Source organism: Protopterus annectens, chromosome 11.part0 (genome assembly GCF_019279795.1).
Source record: "Protopterus annectens isolate FY-2018-M chromosome 11.part0, PAN1.0, whole genome shotgun sequence".
Taxonomy (NCBI): domain Eukaryota; kingdom Metazoa; phylum Chordata; order Ceratodontiformes; family Protopteridae; genus Protopterus; species Protopterus annectens.
Window position 1 is genome coordinate 479,249,136 of NC_056745.1, and position 26,626 is coordinate 479,275,761.

General features: G+C 44.0%; 1 protein-coding gene across 1 annotated transcript in view; it reads right to left on the bottom strand.

Moving 5' to 3' along the window:
* The window catches only part of OSBPL8 (oxysterol binding protein like 8), a 3,324,100-nt gene that overhangs the window by 2,670,879 nt on the left and 626,595 nt on the right, over window positions 1–26,626 (bottom strand). Inside the window, exon 6 of the mRNA XM_044087980.1 lies at window positions 5,651–5,731. Within this exon, the coding sequence (XP_043943915.1) occupies window positions 5,651–5,731 (81 nt within the window). The remainder of the gene's footprint in view (window positions 1–5,650; window positions 5,732–26,626) is intronic.

Genomic DNA, 26,626 nt, shown 5'->3' on the forward strand with positions numbered 1-26,626 from the left:
AGCATTTTCTGGCTTGTTAAACTTGATTTCTGCATTAGTAACTGTATTTAGAGCACAACCTAGAGCTGTTTACTGAATTTCCTGTTTGCACTTATTTGTAAAATAATTTTCTTCTCACAACTTGCATTTTATCTGTCTTTGGCCTAGCACTCTTGTGTGGGGTCATTTACTGCACTGTTATAACTTGTTGATACTTGTGAACCTCTGCTATCTCTGAAAAAAAAAAAAATCTTGCTTTTAATCAGTTACAGGCTTGCTGTTCTTGAACTGTTTGTAAGTTTCTGTGAGGTCATTTTTTGCTTGGGCTAAAGGGAAGTCTCTCTGTTGATCAGTGGCAGTGAAAAACATTGAGCAGCCTGCCTGCCCCTGTGGGAGTGGTTACTGACTTGAAACTGTAGTTTTATTGGCCATTTTGGGTCAATTCCAAAACTCCTTCATCTTCCTCTCTTAAAACCCTCTTTTGCACGGTTTTGCACGTTTTTGTGCATAGCGCAACAGCGGGCAGCGCCGCCTAATTGGGTTTAAATTATTCCTGGCTCCAGAAAGTCTGCTCTTCACCTTTTCCCTTAGAACTGCTCTATCTCTCAATTTAAACACCATATTCTCATTCTAAGGTCCTTCACTGGTCCAATTAAGTAATCCTACAAGTTAGCACTATTAAACCATAAGCACTACTTACTCTTATACTCTCTACGATTACCCTGTCCTCTATAGGTCCGTTTTAAATTCAGTTTCCCTATATTACTCTAGCATGTCCAAAGGTCAGTCAATGGTTTCCTCTCCAGTCCAGCTGGTGAATCTGGGAATTTTGAAGCAATGTTACAACTGTCTCATGTACACGGACAACCCTCTCCTCCTCCAAACAGGTTCAAATATATGTGAGAGAAGCAACTATTTAGCCAAACTGGAGGCTGAGCTCTCTCATCTCAAAACTGGTATAACCAGTCAGGAGGAGAAGGTAACCTCACACAACACAATTCCAGTATCACATAGTCCCACCACATCAGCGAACCAAACACATAAATACACAAAAACATACTCAGAGGCTCTAAATAAAAATCTACCTAAGCAACAGAGATCCCCAAAGCAGACATCCAAGCAAACGCTACCTCAAAACAAAACACACACAACACATAACCCACAAAGTCAGTGTGCCAAGCAGCCACAGCCCTTAAGGCTGAATAACACACCTGATACTCTTGTAATAGGTGACTCTATTGTCAGACACAATGACGTCCCACTCACCAGGCTGAATAAAGAGAAGGTCATGGTGAGCTGCCTGTCGGGTGCTAGGATCCGCCACATAACGCAAGCACTCAGGTCACTCCAAAGCAAATACAAATATGACTCAGTCATTGTACATGCTGGTGTGAATGACCTGAGACGTACCTCCCTGGACTACATGAAAAGAGACATAGAGGAGCTCTCTGATCATGTAGCCCAGGCTGGTATGACCCTGACCTTGAGCAGCATCTTACCCTCACCTAGAATGATGCCACAGTACAAAGACAAAATGATCGATTTTAACAACTGGCTAACATTTTGGTGTCATTCAAAGGGGATCCAGTGTCTGTCAGTCTGGGATGACATGCGCGACAAGCCACGTTGTTTCGCTAGGGACGGCTGGGCTTTCGGATATTGGCAAAGGCTCTTGCCACCCCCATAGTGCCTTTTTTAGGCAAGGCTCAAAAGTCAAACCCACCCCCATAGACAGCACAAGGAACAAGAAACTAAGGGTAATGCTGCTAAACGCCAGAAGTCTTAACCTCAAGATGCACGCACTCGAAGCTCTCCTCAGTATGGAGAACATCGATATCTGTGCAGTGACAGAAACCTGGTTCAAGGCTCCAGAGAGCACCCCAGCACTACTAGGCTATACCTCATATCATGCTTTTCGGCCCCAAAACCCGGACCGAACCACAAAAGGAGGGGAGTTTCCATATTTATCTAGGATATCCACACCTCCAGGTAAGTGGCATTGCACGGCATCGGAGACCATCCATGTGCAACTAACAGTGGGCAAGACTGCTTTTCAGTTTATAGCATCCTACAGACCATCCTCTCAAAGTCAGGAATCCCACTCGGCTTTCCTGAAAACATTGGAGAACATGAAGATCTCTCTGAACACCATTACATTGGGCGACTTCAACTACCCAAACATTGACTGGGAGCACTACTCAAGCCCCAGCACCTTAGCCCAAAGGTTCCTGGAAATTATAAACTCAAATGCTATGGAACAACTAGTCACCACTCCCACAAGAGGGGACAACATACTAGACCTGATCATTACCAACATGGGGACTCTATGCTCCACACCAGAAGTATATCCCTCATTGGTAAGATCAGACCATAAATTAGTTTCACTGGATGTCCACATCCCGACCCCACCCCCAGCCCAGAAAACCACAGGGAAAAACTTCTCAAAAGTGAACTTCTCACTTCTCAAAACCGAAGTGGAATCCTTCAAGGCCCCAGGGCCAGTGGAAACTACAGCCCAAACTGCAGAATCCTATATAAATGCATTCTACGGACATCTCCAGGAATGCATGGATCATGCTATCCCAAACAAAACCAAGACCCAATCATCCAAAGGCAGGCGTCCAGTCTGGTGGACCCCTGCCATAAATAAACTGTACAACAGAAGGAGGAAGCTACTACATGATAGAGCAAAATCCCTAATAGGGAAGGCATCTCTGATCAATACTAGCAAAAATTTACGATCCCTCATAAAATCCTCCAAGGCCAGCTTCGAGAGAAAAATTGCACAGGACACCAAAGACAATCATAAGGCTTTTTTCAGTTATGTTAGAAACCTGGGATGCAACTCCCAGACTTGTTCTGAGTTGATTCTAAATGACAAAAAATACACTGAACCCACAGACATCGCCAATATCCTGGCAGACAGGTTCAGTGCAAACTTCTCCACCCCTTCCCCCCCAAAAGAGCAAATATCTATCCCGGCAGAGGGCTGCCTCCCAAACATCTCTGATGCTCAGGTGAAGGCTGCCCTCTCCAAAGCAAAAAACACTGCTTCCATGGGACCAGGTGGCGTCCAAGGTTGCGTCCTACATGAACTCCAAGAGGAACTAATCCCTCAAATAAAACAGCTATACAATCTCAGCCTCACTACAGGATATGTGCCCACAGAATGGCGTACAGCAACAGTGGTCCCACTCCACAAAGGTGGAGCCTCTACAGACCCTGGAAACTATTGCCCCATAAGCCTGACTAGCTTAGTCTGCAAGACTATGGAGAGAATCATCATGGAGCTCATAAACAAAGACATTGGGGACCTACAGACACTAGATCCTACCCAGTTCGGCTTTGTCAAGGGCAGATCCTGCCTTTTGAACCTGGTTGACTTCTTCGAAACAGTCACCAAAGCCATAGATGAAGGGAAGGTAGTCCACACAGCCTATCTGGACCTTGCAAAGGCATTTGACACAATACCCCACTCGGGCTTCATAGATAAGCTATCCAGCTTAAATATAAACCCCTATGTCACAAGATGGGTCGCAAACTGTCTCAAAGACAGAACCAACAGAGTGAGAGTTGCTGGAGCCATGTCAGACTCGAAACCGGTCACAAGTGGCGTCCCACAGGGTTCTGTCCTGGGACCACTCTTGTTCGGTATATACTTTTCCGAGGTACAGGCAAACGTGGGAGGACTATGGCTCACCAAGTTCCCAGATGACTGCAAACTGGGTGCCATAATCAACTCTCCAGCTGACACAAACATCCTTCAAAAAGGTCTCACAGAGACAAATAACTGGTGCCAGCGCCATGGTTTAAAGCTAAATGCCAAAAAATGTATAGTCATACCCTTTGGCAAAAACAATGTGCCCACAAATTACCACATAGGCGGTAAGCCATTAAGTACAGAGAAAGTTATTAGGGACCTGGGGACCCAAGTTGATAGCAATCTCTCCTTTGAAAACCACATTGCCAAAGTGGTTAGAAAGACCTTCTACATAGCCCACCTCATCATGAAGGGTTTCACATCTAGATCAAGAGAGGTAATCGTGCCCCTTTATTCATCCCTCATCAGGCCCATCATAGAATACAATGCCCCTTTTGGGATGTACCTTACCCGACACCTGCAGCAATTAGAAAGACCCCAAAAGTATCTCACCAAGAGGATCAAGGGTCTCAAACAGATGCCATATGCTGCTCGGTTAAAAAACTCCAGCTCTACTCAGTTGCATACCGCCTACTTCGAGGCGATCTATGCCTGACATACAAAGCTATGTCAAATCCAGAATTAATGGACATGCTCCACCTCAGTAAATCTAAATCCCTTAGAGCCACACGCTCGAGGGACTTGAACATCAGCACAGAAATAATTAGAACTTGCTGGAAGGACAGGTTCATAACCCAGAGGCTCCCTTCGCTCTGGAATAGAATTCCAGTTCATGTGAGGCAGAGCACCTCACTGAATCTCTTCAAGAAGAATCCCAATAGGTGGATGGGGGATCGTAGGTTTGTCCCAGGGATTACTCCCGTGTCACTATTAGACAGAGGCACAGTAAACTAAACCTTAAAAAGGGCACAGTATACTCAAATCAAGGGGTGGCGTAAGCCATACAGAATCGGACTAGGCTTATAATTGCCCCAGGGCAGATAGCCTAGTATGAACCTATGAACCTATATATAGCTTGGATATAGACAGATATCTATATATCTATATCTATATAGATATAGATTATATATATAAATATATGTATTGCTTCAGGGCAGGCAGAAAGAGCCATCAAAAAACTGAATGCTTACAAGTATGTATGTTCTGGTTTTGCCCACTGCTGCACTAGCAGACTGAAAATATCAGGATAAGGGCACATACCAATGTTTTTTGTTGATTTTGTGACATTTTACCAGCATAGCATATTACAGTCAATACAGTACGGTTCTAGTAAGTATTTTTCATATGTTCATTCTCTAAAAATGTTTAACTGAATCAAGGTGGCGAGAGAGCTAGAGCCCATCCTACGGGGCACCAATCTACCACAAGACACAAAGCAGATTCTCACTTATGGGCAATTCTGAGTCTTATTAATTCACTTATGGGCAAGGGATGTCTTAAGGATGCAGACGGAAACCAGAGCACCCAATGAAAAGCCATGTGAACACAAGGAAGAAATAAAACTTCTGAAAGAAGTTACCCCAACCAGGAACTAAAGAGGCAAACCAAGTGCATTGATCCAGAATGCTTACCATTGTACCAATGAATAATCTTTACAGTTATTTCTAATGTACATTACTCTTGACAGGATAAAGTGTTACAATGAATTTAACATGGTGCAGCAAGGGGATCACAGCTAAACTCTGACCACCACTCAGCTGCAAATCACAGTGAATTATACATTTACTGCAGTACAGGACTGTTGTCTTGTTCTTGCCTAGACAAAGAATACCAAACACCGAGACGAAAACAGAAAAAAAGGAAACAATGCAAGCAAGTTCTAATTAAAAACAAGTCATTACAACACCATTGCAAAATGCAGCACAAGATCAACTTAGATTGTACAATAATAAAAGTCACAATTAGAGCAATGGTGTGGTACAGACAAATGGTACACAAGGACAATACTATTAGTAATAATAATACAATTATTAGCATTAATGTTAAAGACCTGTTAGCAAAACAGCATACCTTAAGAGACTCCTTTTTTGTAAGTTTGTTTGCAGGAGATGAAACATCCTTCTCTGAGCCATTGTAAAGTTTAGATTCTGACTGCAACAATTATAAAGAGAAGAGCTATTTAGGAACAGGCAGTATTGCTTTAGCAATTAGCAAGAAAATCAGCCAGTCTCACCAATTACTCAGATAATCATGCAAGTAGTTTTTGACCAATATGGAAGTCTCTTCTAGAAAAGGGGATAGCACATTTCAATGTTCACCTCAAATGAGACTTGTGCAGACTTATGAAAATATACATGTGCTTGTGTGTTTATGTATGAATGTATGTATATAACATATACACGTATATGTAAAAAGATACAAATGTTATGTACTTAACCATAACAATCAATCTGTGTGGTTGTGATTCATCCTATTCAAACCATTAGGACTGAAACTGGAGATCTTAGCAAGCTCAGTAAATAAAACTTTTCTCAGGTTCTGTTTACTCCTCCTTACCCAAAATGCCCGTAACTCCTTGTTGGTCTCTGGATTTTAAGTATGCCACTCAAAATAGGAGCATAACCAAAAACAAAATGACATTAAAAAAAAAGTACAGTTGTGTACACTTACCATAAATGTAGATGTTTGAGTGTATTCACTGTTGCAGTCATCACATTTGGGTTATCTGCTTGCAGTAGCCCTCGGTCGGCCTGATTATCAAAGTCTTGGGTCCTGCGTTGGTTACCGTCTCATCTTCCGTGAAGTCAGGTAGTCAGGGGTATAAAGCATGCAGCCAATGCCATTACATCAGTTTTTCTTGCCCCAGATGTCAGGTGCCCCCCTTAATGGGAAGCAATTAAATATGTATATATACAAGGTTATACCTCCAACAAAAAAGCAAATACACCAAAAAGCCTTTAAGTATAGTAAAGGAAAATAGAGGTATAGCCATAAGAAGTCAGGGGGGCTGGAGGGACAGCAACCAGAACTAAAAAGCCTATGGTGCAACAGTGAATACACTCGAACATCTACATTTATGGTAAGTGTACACAACTGTACTATGTTCTTCGTGTTTCACTGTTGCAGTCATCACATTTGGGCCGATTCCCAAAGCTAAGGATGGGAGGAGGAATTTAGATAGCATTAGGACCTATAAGGCCCTGCAAGACTGCAGTGGCAAAGCCAACCCTGGAATTAGAGGAAATTGGCAATTGGTAATGCTTGGTGAAAGTATAGCAGCTTCTAGGATGTCTCTAGTAGGGACACCTCTGAGAAAGGCTGTAAAGGTAGATGCAGCCCTGGTTGAATGGGGTCTAATCCCCTGTGGGATAGGTTTTCCATGAATGCAACGGCCTATCCATTTAGAAATGGTTTGCTTTGAAATAGCCTTCCCCTCTGCCCCTGCAGCAAATGCCACCAGCAGTTGTTCAGACTTCCTTTGATGTTTAGTCTTGTCCAAGTAACATCTAAGTTGTCTGTGCACATCTAAGGAATGCAGTATCTGCTCCCCTTTGTTCTGTGGATTAGAACAGAAAGTTGGCAAATGAATGGACTGATTAAGAGCCACACTGGATACCACCTTCGGCATGAAAGAGGGATTGGTCCTGAGGGACACCCTGTCCGCATGAAAAATGATGAAAGGATCCACTGCCGTAAGGGCCTGTAATTCAGATATCCTTCTTGCTGAAGTGATTGATAAAAGGAAAGCTGTTTTTCAAGAAAGGAATTTTAACTCTGCAGTTGCAGCTGGCTCAAAAGGATGAATAGTGATGTTTTTAATACAAAGTTAAGGTCCCAGGCTGGAGTTGGGGCTCTCCTGGTCTTAAGTTTTTGGCCCCTCTGAGGAACTGCTTGACCAGTGGGTGAGAAAAGTGGGGTGGTTCTGTGTTGTAATGAGCAGAAATGGCTGAGGCATGAATTTTGATGGAGGAAAAGGAAAGGCCCTTGTGAAGCATCTCAGTTAAATATTGAAGAATTTGAGGTAAACTGGGCGCTGCTGTGGCCATCCCTTGAGTTTCGTTCCAGGCACAGAATCTTTTCCACTTTTCAGCAAAAGATTTTCTAGTACTAGACCTCCTTGCCTCCAAAATGACATCCAACACTTGTTTACTGAGGGATGGTAACGGAGAGATTAGACAATTAGCCAGGCTGCCAGGTTCAGGGTTTGAAGGTGGGGGTGCAGAATCTGGCTCTCCTGCTGTGACAGTAGGGCAGGGGTCTGAGGCAGGTGCCATGGGGCTAACTGTGACACACTGTGCAAGAGGGGGTACCAGTGTTGGCGTGGCCACTCTAATGCAATCAGTATCATCCTTGGTTTGTCCTGTTTGATCTTTAGTAGTACCTTGGATAGGAGAGGCAGTGAAGGAAAGGCATAAACTGATAAGATTTCTCCAGCTGAAGGACACAGCATCCACTTTCCAAGCTTGTTTGTGGGGAGTCCTTGTGCAGAATTTGTCCAATTGGTAGTTCTGGGGGGAGGCATACAAGTCTATATCAGGGCTCCCCCATTTGTTGATCAACATGTTGAAAGTCTTTGGTTCCAGTTTCCACATGTGTGGGTCCATGAAATTTCTGCTTAGTTCGTCTGCCAATGTATTTAGTTTTCCTGGCAGGAACTGAGCCTGTAGATGCACTTGGTAGCTCAAGGCTGTGTTCCACAGAGCCATGGCTAGTCTGCAGAGTGGGTAAGAATGGATACCCCCCTGCTTGTTTATGTACCACATAACAGTGGTGCTATCCATCTTTCCCATTAATTGTCCTGGAAGAATGTGGTCCTTGAAGGCTGTCAGAGCATTCTGTCCAGCTAACATTTCTTTTTGATTGATATGCAGGTGCATTTCACTTGGGTTCCATTTGCCCTGAATGCACTTCCCTGCTAGGTGAGCCCCCCATGCATAGTCTGATGTGTCTGTTGTTAGGGTTTGGACGTCAGGGGGTAGAGTGAATGGTAGTCCCTTGTTTTGGTGGCAGGCCTCTGCCCACCAAAGGAATTCTAACCGTAGGCAAGGTATGATAGGAATCATTGCTTCTAGATCCAAAGAATGTTGACACCATAGGCTTTTTAGATACCACTGTAGTTTCTTCATATGCAGTCTTGCATATGGAATTAGTAGAATGCACCAGGCCATGAACCCAAAGGCTTGCAGTATTTGCCTTTCTGATAGCAGAGTTTTTGTGGCCACTAATTTGAAGTAAGTTGCCAAATGAATTTGTTTCTCTGGCATGAGGAAAGCCATCTGGGAAGTTGTGTTCAAGCTTGCTCCCAGGAATATAATTTGTTGACAGGGTACCAGATGTGATTTCTTTTCGTTTATAGTGTACCCCAGACAAGTTAACACCTTTTGTACAAATGCCAGATGATTCAGAAGTATGTCCTGGCTTTCTGCCTGAATTAGACAATCGTCCAGGTATGGGTATATTTGAATATTTCTTTGCCTGCAAAATGCAATGACTGGAGCTAGACACTTTGTGAATACCCTGGGCACAGTAGATAAGCCAAAGGGCAGTGCAAAGAACTGATAGTGCATGCAGCCTGCTTTGAAGCGTAGGTATTTTCTGCAAGATTCTCTGATTGGGATGTGCAGGTAAGCTTCCTTTAAATCCAGTGTTGCCAACCAGGCATCTTTGCCTATCATAGGAAGCAAATGGTGAAGAGTTAACGAATTTTGGAATCACCAACAAGGTGTTTAGGATAGACAGGTCCAGGATAGGACTCCATGAGCTGTCTTTTCTGTGTACCAGGAAAAGTCTTGAGTCGAAACCTTGTCCCTTTTCCTCTTCTGGTACAGTCTGAAAAGCCTTTAATCTTAAAAGAGAGTACTTGCTTTTGAGCCTCTGCCCACTGATTTGGGGGTAGATCTGGCCAATCGTTTGGGGCTGGTAATGTGTGGAAGTGAAATCTGTATCCTTGGGAAACTAGATTTAAAACCCATTTGTCCTGGGTAATGAATTCACAGGTCTTTGCTCGCAGAGCCATCTTTCCCTCTAAAGCAGCAGTCAGTTGAGAAGTGTTTGGAAGTTTTAAAGTTAAGTAATTGAGACAGCTTACCATAGGGGGGAGTCTTACTAATCCCCGATTTGGAAGTGGGAGCCCCCCACTGCTTAGTCCTGTGCGTACCCTGGGACTGAAGCCTGGGTGTTCTGATGGTTCTGGATTGAACTGAGAAGGCCTGGAAGAGGCAGGAAAGGACCATTTTTTTGAGGGTCAATACCTACTAAATCTTGGTGGCTGCACTTGTAAAAAATCTTTAACAATTTGCATAGATTTAGCTTTTTCCTCCATCTTTTTAAGAACTTCTTCTGCTTTCTTGCCAAACAGGCAGTCCTGATTTAAGGGAGCATCCAGCAATTTAGTTTCAACATGATCTGGCAAAGATTGCTCCTTAAGCCAAGCATGCCTTCTAAGTACAGACCCCAGTGACAGCAGCCTTGTAAGATGCCTCTAGTGAATCAAAACCACATTGCAAAGTATGTTTTCCAACCTGTTCAGCAAAATGCATTAAATCCTGTAAATCCTTATTTTCAGCACAATCAGGAATCAACATCATTTTCTGTTTAAGCAATCCAATAATATGCTGCTGATACTTTAACATATAAATCTGGCGATTTATGGCACTGATGGCCAAGGTTGCAGAGGTGTATACCTTCTTAACCCATCTATCTAGGGCCCTGGAATCTCTATCAGAGGGGTAGGATTTTTGGCAGAAGTAGCCTTAATATCCTTGGGTCCCTGTGAAATGGTCTCAGGATCAGCAGTAGGATTTTTAAAAAGGAACTTGTGAGAATCAGGAACCCTGCAATATATATCAGGTTTTCTGGAAGCAGGAGGTAAAAAGTCAAGGGCCAAGCTAGATTCCAAAAAGGCATCGTCAACAATGTCCAGCACAGGAGGGCTAGCTAAAGGCCTGTGTTGGGGCAGGAGTAAGAAATCTCTAAGCCTCTTTTTTGAATCAGAGTAATCCTGGCTTTCCCAGTGAAAATGTTACCCAAGAGTATGCAAGGTTTCACCAAAAGAAAATTCCTCTGGGGGAGAAGCAGAGGGAATAGAGTCCTCTGCGTCAGAATCCTCATAAGTAGATAAAGGCAAATCCTGGTCATCAGAGGAGACAGAAATTTCAGAATCCTGGTCAGAAGTATCATAAGCAAACTCAGTTCTAGGTCTCTTAGAGGGGGAAGGTTGGCTTCCCCTGATTAAAGTAACAAGGTATTCAGTCATTCAAATCATTTGTTTTTTAGGCATAGAGGCCTGACCATGCGGTCTGGGCGTCAGTTTCCTAGGTATAATTCGAGTTTTAGGCCTTGAAGAAGAAGATGGTTTTGGTTTAATATCCAAGTCAGTAGGCCTGAAAACACCCTCAGAAGCCAATGCCTGCACAGCAGCTCCGGACCCATCCAAGGTAGAGACATCTGCAGGTTCCACAGTTGAAGCATCTTGCGGCATACCAGACCAATGGGTCTCAGTAGAGGTCTGCGATTCTGAAGTAGCAGGTATCAGGGGCTGCGAAAGCACCTCACTGAGTACCGGCGAACTGGCGACTAGCTTAGGAGAAACATCATCGGCAGCTTTGGACCTAGGCGACCATTCTCTGTCTTTATCTTTGCGTTTTTTCGGAATGTCAGTAGTCGGGTATGTTACTGAAGACATATCTGGATAATTGAACCGAGTACCAAAATATTTAGAAGCGAAAATATACCGACGACGAATAGTTTGTTATTTAAATAAGGCACATAACCAACAGCGAGGTACATTGTGGTCAGGGCCTAGGCAAGGAATACAGTACGAATTAAAATCTTTATGAGGTATTTGCTTTCTATAAGAAATACAATCAGTGAATTTACTGACATCAGTTTAGAGCAAGAAAAAGTTTCCCCAACGGGGTACTTAACTTTAGTTGAAGACTTCGGTTCTGAAACTCTAAAATGAAAATTTCAGGAGTTGGCCGACCGGCACTTGCAAACTGCTTCTGCTTCGGGCACTGCAAGACAAGAAAGACTGGTGTAATGGCGTTGGCTGCATGCTTTATACCCATGACTACCTGACGTTACAGAAGATGAGACAGCAACCGACACAGGACCCAAGACTTTGATAATCAGGCCGACTGAGGGCTACTGCAAGCAGATAACCCAAATGTGATGACTGTAACAGTGAAACACGAAGAACATCAGTGCAAGTCCTCATCTACAGACCCCATCTGCCATGTCTGGGAAAAGTAGACAGGTATGCTGAAGAGGATAAATTATGATCATGTAAATCTATTATTAGGACAAGCAAATAACTTTATTTGATACGTATGCTGAATTCTTTTCAAACCATTAAGAAAAAGTGCCAAGCACATCCTCCGGAGGGGTGGTGGTGATGCAGGCATCATGAAAGAATTCCTCATAAGACTGATGCACCGTCCTAGACCTCGAGATCATATCCAGCTTTCAGTGTTCTGCAAAATGTATTCATAGAGACCTATGTTGCAGAAACGCAAATATCATCTAGAGATGCATTTCTAAAGAACATTTGGGATGTAGCTACTGTCCTTAATGGCATAAACTTTGGAAAACATTTTTGTTGCAACAAAAGTGATCTTAAATACTGTGGTGCCCAGTGTTTTGGGAGAACAGGAAACAACTGTGAATCTTTTCTGATCAACTCTGTTCAGTCAGAAGAAGTCCTCTGTTACCTATACACAACCATCCAATGCAGCCAAGTATTCCTCTTTATTAGAATAATTTGGGTTACAAAATGTGCATTGCTACTAGAAAGCACTTTGGAGACATCTTGTACTGCCACACTTTCATGGTCTGGATGCTTACATCAGAGTGCCTTTCCCTCTTGTTTACATTTTGTTAAAGTCTCTGACTATGGGATCAAACAAGGATGATCTACCACAACAGGCATTCAAACAGATGTCTACAAAGCACAACTAGGCATAAAGGCACACAACAATACCAGTGCCTGCTGTAACAGCTGCCCTATCGGCTACACTGGAAAGTAGACTCATTGACAGATAGGTGATGGACAACATAGTAGAAAGTTAAGCTTCCTTCTGCTTTCTTGTGTATGGTGTGGGGAAGTCTCCTGGGGATTCCAGGGTCTATTTAGGCAGACCTCCCTGGAACCATGTAATGCGCATATTAATGTTACATACTCACAATAACTCCACATCTGTGTGGTCTGTTTTCATCCTTCCTCAACTGCTGGGTCTCAGATCTGACATTGGATCTGTCCTCTGCCACTTCAAGAGACATTGGGCTCCATAGCTCAAGCTCCTCCCCTTACCCATAACCCCCCTCCTTCTCATTTACCTCAGATCAAGTTTGCCCTCTATTCAGCAAAACAGAATACGAAAAAGTATTATCAACAATTACCATGCTCCGAGACAAAACAACTATAATTCAAGGATACAGCAAAGGAAAAAGAAAATGAAGAAAAAGAAGACCTGGAGCTCACACAACAAGAGCGACGTGGAAGAACCTCTCAGGACATACCAGAAGACTTTCATAAAGGAAGTTAAAGAAAAACAGACAACACATACGTAGAGTTATGGTGAGTACATAAAGACAAAACTGAATATTGAAGTTTCCATCTGTTCCTCAACTGATGGGACAGAGTTCCCAACTACAGTAATACTGGGTGGTCCTCAAGTTGGGATATTCCAGAGTACAGTGGAGCCTAATGCTGCCCTATTCCGAGACAGAATGCCCAATTTATAATGAGTTACAAAAGTATGAACACTGGACCATGCAGCAGCTGCACAAATATCATCTACTGACGCTCCGGACTAAAATGCAGATGACGTGGACACAGATCTGGTGGACTGTACCTTAGGTGGTTCAGGTAATGATAAACCTTCACTCCTATAGACAAAAGCAATGTAATCAGTGAGCCATCTGGCCAAGGTTACTTTTTATACTGCTTTGCCCAACTTAGCCTTGGAAAAGAAAACAAACAGTTCTAGTTTTCTTGAATATTTAGTTCTGTGAATACAAAATCTAAGTTGTCTATGAACATTCAATAAATGAAGTGCTGTCACTATTCCCTTCGGCAAAGGAAGAATAAAAGGGCGGCACTGAGAAATTTCTCCTGTGTGAATCCACCAGGCTATGTGCTGCTTGCAAATATTTATGATACAAATGGGCACTGTCAATGGATGCTGACTACTGTTCTGCTGGAGTCCACTGTAGAACCCCAATGCGAAAACCTGCTAAGGGTACCAACACAACTGAAGCTGCCATCTATCCAAGGAGCTGTAACATTAGTCAGGCTGAAGGTGAATGAAGAGAAAGGATGTGTAAGGCTTGATTTTGTCAATGTCTAGTCTTGTCTGTGGAAAACTTGCAACTTGTGTCAGTGTACCTAAACAGGCACCAATGAACTCCAGAATTAGTGTATGGGAAACTTGAAACGTGGTGTAATTTACTGTAATGTCTAGTCAGAAACACAGATAGAGCAACAAGTCCCTGGTTTGGAACAGAAGAGGCTTGGTGAAATCAGAAAGTTGCCAGTCATCTAGAGAAGGAGATACCTGGAATCCATGCAGTCTTGGGTGAGCCACAACCACTGCCATGCACTTGGTGAACACCATCAGGGGCAGTAGTGAGACCAAAGGGCAGGGCTCTGGACAGGTAGTGAGCGTCTCACAGATGGAAGCATAGATATCTCCTGGAGTGCCCGTGTATCTTGATATGACAGTAAGTTTCCTGGAGATCTATGGAGCACATCCAGGCATCCTTTCTCAATAGTGGCAGGATGGACTGAACAGTGACCATACTGAACTTCAAGTGCGTCACAAATTGATTTAGACTGCTAAGATCCAAAATTGGTATTGTCACCTCTCTTTTTTAGCACTAAAAAGAATTTTGAGTAGGTTCTGGGTACTTGCCGGTCTGGGGGGACTGGCTGGATAACTCTTTTCTTCAGCAGCTTTTCTATTTATATGGATGCTGCCTTCCTCTGGGTAGAACATCGAGAATTCTTTTGTTGTGTTCTTGGGGTTGAAAGGAAAATGGTGTGCAATAACCTGTGGATATTATACTCTACTCCTAGGTGTCTTTGGAAATGGCTATCCCTACTTCTGGATGTAGAAATAAGCGCTCCTGACTGCTTCCAGAGTGTAGCAGTCAGGTAACAATTAAGGGACACTGAAAGGGCATCCCAGACAAAGGACCTCTGAAGCCCTGATGTGCAGGCCACCTCTGCTACAGGGGCGGTGTCTTCCATTGCAGTCATTCTCCCACCACCACCACCAAGGGGGATCTTTCTCCACAGACATTCTGAGATGAGCCCTGCATCCTTCTGAATTACATCTTTCTACCACCTCTCTGGTTCTGGGAAAAGGTCTTCTGAGGGGTAGAAAAATAGATTTCCACAGCAAATAATCTCTTCCCATCTTGTTCACTTCTACAGAGTCTCTTTCACCTTATGGCCAAACAAGACAGATCCATCAAATGGGGCATTAAAGAATGAAGACTTGAAGGGCTCTGCAACATCACAAAGGTGCATCCATGTGTTCCTTCTAACAGCTATTCTTGAATCTGCAACTCTAGAAGACCCCCCCCCCCGAGGCATGACAAATCAGTCTCATTGAAGCATTAGAAAAGGACCGGAGGACAGCTATCTGAAAAGATGCAGTCTTCTTTTCCTCCACAGAGATGGACCTCAACAGGGTATTGAAAAACGGTTTGATCAATTCCCTCTGAAATCTCATAACATGTGCCAGACAATTCTGAGACCTGAGGGCAAAAGTCACTGAAATGTAGGCACACTTCACAAATCTGTCCAACTCCCTGTGAGCCAGTTCCTATTTTGCAGCTTCACTTCCATAATGTGTCCAAAAGAGAACTCCTCTGGAAGAAGTGCATGGATAACTTCATCAAGGTCCAATTCCTGTGTGAAAGACTCTGTCAGGAAATCGAACAGCCTACATTTGCACTAACACTTCTTGTGCACTTCTGGGGGGGGGGGGTTGAGGTGTTCTAAGCTGGTCTGTCATTGGGACTAAAGGTGTTGACTGAAAGTCTCAGATAAACTAGGATCATGGGGTATGGCTGAAGATACACATACATCCCTTTCTCACACTGAAGATTTGGCAAAGATTTGCCAAACACCCCATCAGAGATCCCAAATGCAATAGCAGACTCTGAAAGCACTGAGCTATTTCTATATCAAAGGAAGGAAAGCAAGGCTGACTAACCTAATGGACACTCTCTTGATATGGAGGAGGTCTTGTCCACGACTGAGATCACAGCAGATGTGTCAAGCACAAAAAAGCTCAAGGTCACGAACAGACTAAAACAAGTCAGTGCTGCATGGGGCTCCAAGACCTTGGTGTTAACTACACAGCTCTGATATGCACTGTGGTCTAAAAGTTTCATAGTCAAATGTGTCAAATGTAACAGCACCAGCTGGGGAAGAAACAAGACAGCCTTTGGCTATGAAGCCACCAGCACTGACATGGGTGCTGGGGAAGAAGTGAATGTCAGAGGAGTGGGAGGCCCTACCCTATCTGCCCTGAGTGGAAGGGGGAGGCTGGATGACTCTCATATTTGTTTGATCTTTCAATATGGCCCTCATAATCTGATCCCTGTCAAAGTCAACCACATTACTGGTGGAACGGTTAGATCCAAGTTATAAAACAGAAGGGGGTCTGCATCCCAACGTTGAGAGCTCCCAGAAGCCTCCTTTTTTGGGGATGGATGTCAACATCAAAGTGTGAAATTATTAGATATTGTTATCTGTGCTAGCATGACTGGCTGAAGTGTTGTAAATAATTGTAAATGACCCTGTGTTACATATGCCAGCACGACTAGCTATAATTTTGTAAATAAGTTTATATCTTTTGATTTATCACTCTGATTTATGCAAGATGTTTGAATGTCAAACACTGTTCTGCTAGCTGACCAAATGTACATGTTCTTTGTAAAGAGAATTCTGAACGTATGCTATGACAGAGTCAGTTGACCTGCATATGATGTCATTGTCTGCCAGAATTGAGAGAAAAGTATCTTCATATTAGCTGTTTGCTTACTTTTCAAAGTTGGATATGAGGGAGTAGAATTCTCATAGCAGCTTCCTGTTACTTTTAAAAATCTGCTAAAAAAGCAGGTTCCAAGTCAGTTCAGTTTGTTTCCAGAGCTGTTCAGCAATGGTACCTAGTTGTTTCCAGAGTAGTAGTATCAGTTGCTGAGGACAGACAACAGCTTGGAGTTTGGACATAACTTTTCATATTGCCTTATAAACTTGCCTTGCTGAGTTATTTATATTAGATACGGACAGTTAATCTTCAGATAGTCAGGGAACTACAGCTAGTTAGAGGTTTTCTAAAATCAATGTGAGATCTGCCCTACAGTATTATTTTCATATTTTGTGTGTGTGAAGCTCTGTTGTTTATTGGAATCAGTTATTCAGTGTCTACATGTTTTAAATCCCTTTATTTATTATGAAGAAGTTATGTTCTTACCATTACGTTCCATCTGTGTTGTTGATCTTCATTCATTCATGATGAATGGGTTTCGGTTCCATCCTCAGAAATGACTCAGCTGATATACAAGCTCACAATAGCCAAAGATATACAAGCTTACGCCAGCCAAAACTCTCGAGCTAAGCAGCTCGCGCCAGCCGAAAACTCTCGAGCTAAGAATACCCACAATGCCCCTCTCCTTATCTTCTCAGATAAAGTTTGCCCGTAGCAAGAAGAAAAGCGGAGCCTTTGTCTGAGCAAATACCCTAGTAAGTGACCAGGACCAAGTCCAAACCTGCAGGAGTCTTTCAGATGGAGTAAGAGGGTGGAATGTCATGAATGAATGAAGATCAACAACACAGATGGAATGTTATGGTAAGAACATAACTTCTTTATCTGATGTTGTTAATCTTCATTCATTCATGATGAATGGGACAGAGTCCCTAGCTACTTTATGTCCCCAGAGGCCCTATGGAAGGATATTCCTGAGCACCACTGAGCCGAAGGATGCTCTCCCCCTGGAGACCAAGTCCAATTTGTAATGAGAGCTAAAGGTATGGGGGTAGCTCAGGTGGCTGCTGCGCAAATATCATCCATAGAAGCTCTGGAGGGGAAAGCTACTGAAGTAGCCACTGATCTAGTTGAATGAACTTCGATTTTAGTGGTTAAATGCATTTTGTTCTTTTGATAAACAAAGGAATGCAGTCTCTTAGCCATTTTGTCAACGTGACTTTGGAAACAGATTTTCCCAACTTGGGTCCTGAAAAGGATAGGAATAATTGATCAGATTTTCAGAAGGATTTAGTTCTATCTAAACAGAAAAGTACAGTTGTGTACATTTACCATAAATGTAGATGTTTGAGTGTATTCACTGTTGCAGTCATCACACTTGGGTTATCTGCCTGCAGGTAGCCCTCAGTCGCCTTGAATACCAGAGTCTTGGGATTTCTGCGTCAGATGCTGTTGCCTCTTCCATGACATCAGGTCGTCAGGGGTATAAAACATGCAGCCGACGCCATTACATCAATCTTTCTTGCCAAGAAGGAGCCCAAAGCAGAAGCAGTTCAAAAGTGCCGGTCGACCGCCTGTGAAGAGGGAGGCAGACCAGGCAAGAACTTGTGTAGTGTGCTGCTTCAAGGAATTCTAGACATTGAGTGGGATCTAGTTTTCATTTCTCTTCGTTTATTAAGATCCCTAGGAGTCATGCTAACTGTAAAGTGTAGTGTAAGCCCTGAAGCGGTAGATGCTTGGTGGGGGCGGTAAGGAGCCAATCGTCCAGATATGGAAACACCCGGAATCCTTGCAGTCTCAAGTGAGCTGTTACTACTGCCATGCATTTGGTGAACACTCTGGAGGCTGTGGAGCGACCAAAAGGCAGCGCTCGAAATTGGTAGTGATTGGCTCCCAGCCAGAAGCGGAGAAATCTTCTGGAGCATTTGTCCATTTTTATGTGGTAATACGCATCCTGAAGATCTATCGAGCACATCCAGTCATCTTTTTCCAAAAGCAGAAGGATAGACTGAACCGTGACCATCTGGAATTTGGTCTGTTTGACAAACTTGATTAGGAAGCTGAAGTCTAAAAAACTGGCCTCCAATACCGTCATTTTTGGCACTAAAAAGAATCTTGAGTAGAATCTGGATTCTATCAGGTCTGGTGGGACTGTCTGGATTACTTTTTTTGGAGCAGCTTTTGGATTTCTTATGCTGCTGTGTCCCTCTAACTGGGTGGAACGTTGGGGACTCACTTTTGTGGCCTTGGGTAAAGACTGAAGAGGATGTGATAACCTCTGGTCATTATCTTCTGCACTCTAGAATCTGTTATGATGGAATGCCAGGCTAAATGGTGCAGAGAATCATCCCCCGACTGCTTCCAGAGGTAAGCAATCGGGCCGCTCTCCAGGAGTGCTGGTAGGGCTGTCCAGAGAAGCAAACCTTGGACCCCTAGTTATGCGGGCCCCCTCTGCCTCAGGGAGGGCGTCTTCCTGATGAATTTCCCCCTCTGTCCGGGGGCGGGGGGGGGGATCACCATGTGTGTTACGGAAAGTCCTTTGAGACTTCTTGAACAACATCTTTCCGCTCCTCTGATTCCTGGAGTAGGATCGATGGGGAGCGGAAAAACGTACGCCCATGGTAGAAATGGTCTTGCCGTCCTTCTCACACTTGGCTAGCATGTCCTTAATTTTTGGTCTGAAAAGAGAGAAAGCGTTAACGGGAGTGTTGACGAAGGAAGACTTAAAGGTGTCCGTAAAATCACATCCAGGCGTGACTTCTCATAAAGCCTGCACCCGCTGCTCTGGCCAACCATTCAGTTGTGTGTGCAATCAACCGCATGAATGAGTTCGAAATGGACTCTATGGTAGCAAGCTGCGAGGCAACTTTGTCACGTACCTCGTCAGACACTGCTCCTGCTAACGATCCTGACAGTTCCATGATCAGGTCTCTCTAGAGGCGGGTGAAATGTGCCAAATAGTTCAATGACTGTACGGCAAAGGTCACTGAGACGTAAACCCACTTTCCTAGTCTGTCCATCGTTCAAGCCTCCCTGTTTGGAAGATGGACGGCAGGACTCTACTCTGCGACTTTTTTCCTTGTTGCTGCCAACACCACCATAGCATCCACTGCTAAGCCTTTGGACCAATGGGGTTGATCCTCTGGGGATGATAGTATTGTGTCCTGTCTCCAAAAGATAGGCTCAACAGTGTCAGGGGCCTTCCAGGCACGTTGCACGATTAGCTTAACTAGCTCATCCACAGGAGGGGTCACCCAGGAAGTAGAGGGTCAAGCATGGAACGCCTGCAAGAATACAGATTCCTCAGAGGAAGGGTTGGTGGCCTTCTAATCACCCCTCTGTTTCAGAATCTCCAATATGACTCCAAAGGAGACATCTTCAGAGGGTGACAGTGGGGACCCCCTCCCCCTCATCATAGTCTGCATCTTCCATGACGGATTCCTCAGTGGAATCAATGTGCTTCCTCTTGCACAGTCTCTTACGGGGTGGCTCCTCAGGGGGAATGTCCGAAGAGGACTCTGTAGAGAGGGTGCCCTGTGGTAGGGTATCTTGCTGCTCCCCTGCTCGATGTCCCGGTGTAGTAGACTGTGTCAATTACAGACCAGAGGGCACGCATATGTGACATTCTGGCGTCAAAGGGGCCAGCTGTGAGCCCGCTAAGGCAAGTGCCCTCTCCATAACCTGGAAGGCAGGCCCGCCTGAAGAGGGATAGGAGCCCGGAACAGAGAAGGACAACCTTGGAACCGGGGTCACACCCCGCTCTGACAAGTCCGCCTCCAGGAGAGGAGCTGTGAGAGGACACAGAGCTGTCACAGCAAATAGAACCGTAGACAGTGCCGTAAAAAAAAATGGTGCCGTACTAGGGGTCATGGTGCCAACAGACCAGTCACGGTCTCAAGGGTGGATCGGCTCCAACTGAGCCGAGATCCACAGGGTAGGATCCAGAACTACAGTAAGATCTATCACTGGACTAGAGGAAGATGGCACCGGGATAGACGTCAGTATCGAGGGCTCCAATACCTGTGGAGAGGTTGAAGGAGGAGCATAGGTGGGAGTCTGTGTTGAAAACCCCTCGGCTCTGGGTGGGAGGGAGATACTAGATGGAGTCAGGATGCCTCTGGCCACTAGGAGCTGATCCACAAGTCTCACTGTGTCGAACTCCAAAAGGCTCCTGGTGGAACGGGATGACGTCCCCGATAGAGATTCAGCTTGGTCAAGGAATGGACTCTGTTGCTGTCCAGCAAAGGGGTCGACTGACGGGGAATACCAGGTCCTGGCCAGTGTCTCGACCTTCGGCACCATGGTCATAAGACCAGATGATGAGGGGAGGGAAGTGACCAATTTTAAGGGGGAGACTACTGCTGGTGCCAAAAGGGTCCGCGGTACCGTGGGAGGTGTTGGTACCATTGAAGTAGTAGATGTAGTTGGTTCCGTAGACAAGGATGGTGCCAGAGGTGGAAGTTTTGGACTACAGTGCCATAGTAGGAGTAGAAGCAATTTTCGCAGGTTTCTGTTTCGGTTCCATATGAACCTGGGCCTTATCAGTTTTAGACTTGTGGGTTTGAGGAGACGAAGGCAAAGAGTGGCTCCTCTTCTTTAACTCTTTAGGAGGGGTTGAGACATCCGCCTCAGATAAAGCCTCCGAAAAAGGGGTTTTCAAGAGACCATTTAAAATCAATTTGTTTTTATGTTCAACTAAGGTGTAGGCACTGAAGTCCTTACAAAGCTCGCAAGGTGTGCAATTCCGAGACAATAAACACAGGACATATGTCTGTCAGAAATTTTCATTTTCCTGCCACATTTATCACACTGCTTACACCCTGTAGTGCCCTTTTTTATCAGACATTATAAAAAAGGCATTCTCAGACAGCAAAATATCAACAAAAATATCAGCAAAATATCCACAGAATAGACAGCAGTTTTGCAGGTGTATCTATTACAAATAATATGCTGATGCACACTTAACAGTAAACAAAGTACACACGTCAAAAGCGGGAAAAAGTTTTTTTTTTTTTTTACCACCAATAATGGTAAAGAAAGTATACAATGATATTAAAAAATAACAAAGGGTAGAAGGGAGGGGTTTATACCAATGATGGTACAAAGAAATACCAAAAGGTAAGGGTAAAAAAAGGGAAAAGAAATTCACTCACACAATAAACAAATTATCACTAACTACAGACTAAAGTTTAAGGACTAAAGATAATTTTAGACTGAAAGTTAAAGGATTTTTAAATAAAACAAAGCACTTAGCTTGAAAGCTGGCCTAACACGTCTTGAACTCTACCCGGTAAACTATATCTGAGAAGATAAGGAGATGGGCACAATGGGTATTCTTAACTTGAGAGTTTTTGGCTGGCGTGAGCTTGTACATTGGCCGAGTGGGTTCAGAGGACAGAACCGAAACCCATTCATCATGAATGAATGAAAATTAACAACATCAGATTAAATGTTTTACTACCTCTCATTGTGTCTGGTTATTTAGTGACTATATTAATAACTTGAGCATATTTATGCTTATTGTGATAACACCATGGCCACTCCAAAAAGCCTTACTGCTTGGGATACATGCTTACCATTTGTTCAATATCTATTTTACCCAATATAATTGAACGGGTCTACTTCACTGAAAGTTCATTTCACTGAAACTCATTTGACTGAGCACACTTACCCTGGAGTTAGTATATACAGTAAGGGGGGGGGGTGTGGGTGGCACAGCCCCCCACATTGGAGGTAGGGTGTATTTTATGCATTTTAAAACATATAGATAATTACAACTCCAATGAATAACTCTTTTTAGAAGACAATGTGCCCCACACACCCTCCTACTAAACATACAAACTCCAGGATCGCACTACAATGGGGAAAAGGACATATACCTTTCATTGAAATGAGTTTCAGTCAAATTAGTTTTCAGTGAAGTGAGCTTTCAGTCAAGTGTGCTCAGTCAAATGAGTTTCAATGAAATGAGCTTTCAGTGAAGTGAAGCAGACCCAATTGAACACCCTTTTTGAAGGGTATTGTGGCATTTGACTGGTGGCAGCCATTACTTTGTAATTTGGGCAAAGAAACAGCAGGTAAATCTGCATCAGTCTTTCCCAATAGTGTGTGTCTGTGTGAATATCAGACATTTAAGAGTGTGTGTGTTAGATACCTAGAAAGTACAGTTTTGTACCTACCATAAATGTAGATGTTCGAGTGCTAATACAACTGCAGTCATTACAGATGGGTTCTCCTGCCATCAGGCGGGTCCTCGGTCGGCCGAATTCCAAAGTCTAGGTCCGGCGTCGGTAGTCGGCACTTCTTCCCTGACGTCAGTGCGACAGGGGTATAAAAGAACCAGCCGACGCCATTTTCTTCAGTTTTTCTTGCCCCAGATGTCAGGTGCCCTCAGAAGGAAGGCAATACATAAATATGTGAAGTAAGAAAGCCATATAAACAAATACTTTAGATGCAAGCAAATACATCATAAAAGAACACCCCAATAAGGCAGCAAGAGGAAGTGATAGCCAAAAGGCCTGTTCCCAGAGGGGAAGGTGGGAGGGAAACCTGGACTGCAGTTGTATTACCACTCGAACATCTACACCCATATGTCAGGACTGCAGTTGCATTCTTGAAGGACATCTGTACTATGTTCATCGTGCATACAACTGCAGTCATTACAGATGGGTAGAATCCCAAAGCTACGAAGGGGTGGTAGGCACTAGATGGAACTATGAGGAACTAGGAGGAGCCAGAATGCCCTGCAAGACTGCAGTGGCAAAACCTGCTCTAGATTTAGAGTATAAAGGTAGGTTATAGTGCTTGGAAAAGGTGTGCACAGAACTCCAAGTGGCTGCTTCCAAAATATCCTTGGTAGGCACTCCTCTGAGGAAAGCTGCAGAGGTAGCCGTGGCCCTTGTGGAGTGAGACCTGATGCCTGCAGGTACATCTTTGCCATGAAAAGAGTAACAAAAACGTATGCAGTGGGCTATCCATTTAGAAATAGTCTGTTTGGAAATAGGCTTCCATTGGGCGCCTATAGCATAGGACACAAAGAGCTGTTCTGATTTTCTGAAAGGCTTTGTCCTGTCTAGGTAGTACCTCAATTGTCTGTGGATGTCCAAGGAGTGAAGTAATCTTTCCCCTTTATTTTGGGGTTTAGGATAAAAGGTAGGTGAGTGTATAGCCTGATTCAATGCTACCCTGGACACCACCTTTGGCATAAAGGAGGGGTTGGTTTGTAAGGAAACCCTGTCCTGATGGAAGATGATGTAAGGCTGCACTGCCATGAGGGCTTGTAGTTCCGATACCCTGCGAGCTGAGGTGATAGCCAGAAGAAGAGCTGTTTTCCATGACAAGTATTGCAAATCTACTGAAGCAGCTGGCTCAAAAGGAGGCAAAGTTAGTTTTTCAAGAATGAAATTGAGGTCCCAAGCAGGTATTGGCTGTTTCCTTGGAGGTTTAATATTCTTAGCCCCTCTGAGGAACTGTCTTAAGAGAGGGTGAGAGAATAAAGGTGGATCAGTGTTGAACTGTGCTGAAATGGCTGAAGCATGGATCTTGATGGAGGAAAATGAAAGTCCACTGTTTAGTAGTTCAGCTAGATACTGTAATACTTGAGGTATATTCAGTTGTCCAGGGTCCTGTCCCTTTTTCTCATTCCAGACGCAAAACCTTTTCCATTTTGCGGAGTAAGCTTTTCTAGTGGATGGCCTTCTTGCCTCCAGAATTATATCCTCCACCTCCTTTGAAAGTAAGGTCCGCTGTGAAGTTAAGGAATTTTCCATGCGGCCAGGTTGAGTGTTTTCAGCTGACTGTGAAGCATTTTGTAGCTGTGTTGAGTCAGGAGAAGAGGCATGAGAGGTAGAGTCCATGGAGGGGAATGCGTCATGCCTCCTTAGAGGTGGGTACCAGTGTTGTCTGGGCCAGTCCGGAGCAATTAGAATCATCCTTGGTCTGTCTGCTCTGATTTTTAATAGTATTTTGGGCAGCAGAGGAAGAGGTGGAAAGGCATAAACTGTCAATGATGTCCAGTTGAAAGCGAGAGCGTCCACCCTCCAAGCCTTTGGATGAAAGGTCCTTGAGCAGAATTTGGTTAATTGGTGATTTGTGTGGGAGGCAAAAAGATCTACGTCTGGCCTTCCCCATGCTTTGATTATTTCTGCAAAAACTTGAAGATGTAACTTCCATTCGTGTGGATCTGTGATATATCTGCTTAGGTTGTCTGCCAGTGTGTTGTCCTTGCCCGGCAGGAACTGGGCCTGAAGCTCTAATTGTGATTCCAGAGCCATGTCCCACAGTGACATAGCCAGTCTGTACAGGGGGTATGAGTGTGTTCCTCCCTGTTTGTTTATGTACCACATAACAGTGGTGTTGTCTGTCCTTATCAATAGTTGACCTGGATGCAGAAATTCTTTGAAGGCTATAATTGCATTTGTTACTGCTAGCATTTCCTTTTGATTGATGTGTAGGTGCTTTTCCTTTTAAGACCATTTGCCCTGAATGCACCGATCTGTCATGTGCGCCCCCCAGGCGTAGTCCGAGGCGTCTGTTGTGATGACTTGATCTGCTTGAGGCTTGCAGAATTGAAGGCCTGTGTTTGCTTGGCATGCTTGAGCCCACCATTGAAATTCCTTTTGAAGGCATGGAATTAGTGGTATTATTGTTTCCAGACTGTGGCTGTGTTGAGACCATACATTTTTTAAGTACCATTGAAGTTTTCTCATATGCAACTTTGCACATGGGATTAGTAGGATACAAGAAGCCATGAATCCCAGAGCCTGCAGGATTTTCCTTGCAGTAAGCCTGGTGCATTTTGCCAGTGTTTTGAAATACAGTATTAGTTGCCCTTGCTTCTCTGGCGTGAGATAAGCCATCTGGGTGTTTGTGTCCAAATTGGCACCCAGGAAAATTATTTTCTGGGATGGTGTTAGCCTTGATTTCTTTTTGTTGACTGTGTATCCCAGAGCATTCAGTAACCTTATTACATATGCCATATGTTTCAGAAGTATGTGCTTGCTGTCCGCTTGGATCAGGCAGTCGTCCAAATAAGGGTATAATATTTGTATCCCTTGAAGTCTGCAGTAGGCTATTACTGATGCCAGGCATTTCGTGAATACTCTGACCGCAGTAGATAAGCCAAAGGGCAACGCAGAGAATTGATAATGGATCGAACCTGCAAGAAATCTGAGGTATCTTCTGCAATTTTGTCTGATTGGGACGTGCAGGTATGCCTCCTTGAGGTCCAATGTTATCAGCCAAGACTCCTTGCCCAGCATGGGAAGAAGCTGCGGTAATGTGAGCATTATGAATTTTGGTACTATCAAAAAAGTGTTTAGGATGGATAGGTCCAGGATGGGTCTCCAATCTTTTCCCTTCCTTGGTACTAGAAATAGTCTGGAGTAAAAACCTTGACCTTGTTCATGAGTAGGTACCTTTTGAATAGCATTCATTCCCCTGAGCTCTGAAATTTGTTTTTGTGCCTCTGCCCTTTGATTGTGTGGCAGGTTCGGCATACCTCTCATTTTTGGAAGGGTGTGAAAATGGAATCTGTAGCCTCTGTTTATAATGTCCAGGATCCACTTGTCCTTTGTGACAATATGCCAATTTTCTGAAAATAACGCTAATTTTCCTACCAAGGGAGCAGTCATTTGAGCCTCGCTTGGCATGCAAAGAGGGAAGTCATTGTGTTTGCTTTCTGTATGCTTGCGAACTCTCTTCACCACCTCTTTGAGTAGGAGTTTGCCACTGTCTCCCTCTGTACGCTCCTTGAGCTTGGCCTCTGCCCCTCGGGCGCCTGTATCTGCCTCTTTGGGGTCTGTCTGTGGCTGGAAAGGACCAATTTTTGGAAGGCCAATTTTTCCTTAATACCCCTTCAGCATTAGCCCCAAACAGAACATCCTTTTGTAGAGGGGCATCCAGTAATTTAGCTTTAACATGATCAGGCAAGGTTTGTTCCCTGAGCCAGGCATGTCTACGTATGACTGAACCTGTAACCGCAGCCCTACATGAGGCCTCTAGAGCATCAAAACCACATTGTAAAGTGTGCTTACCTACTTGCTCT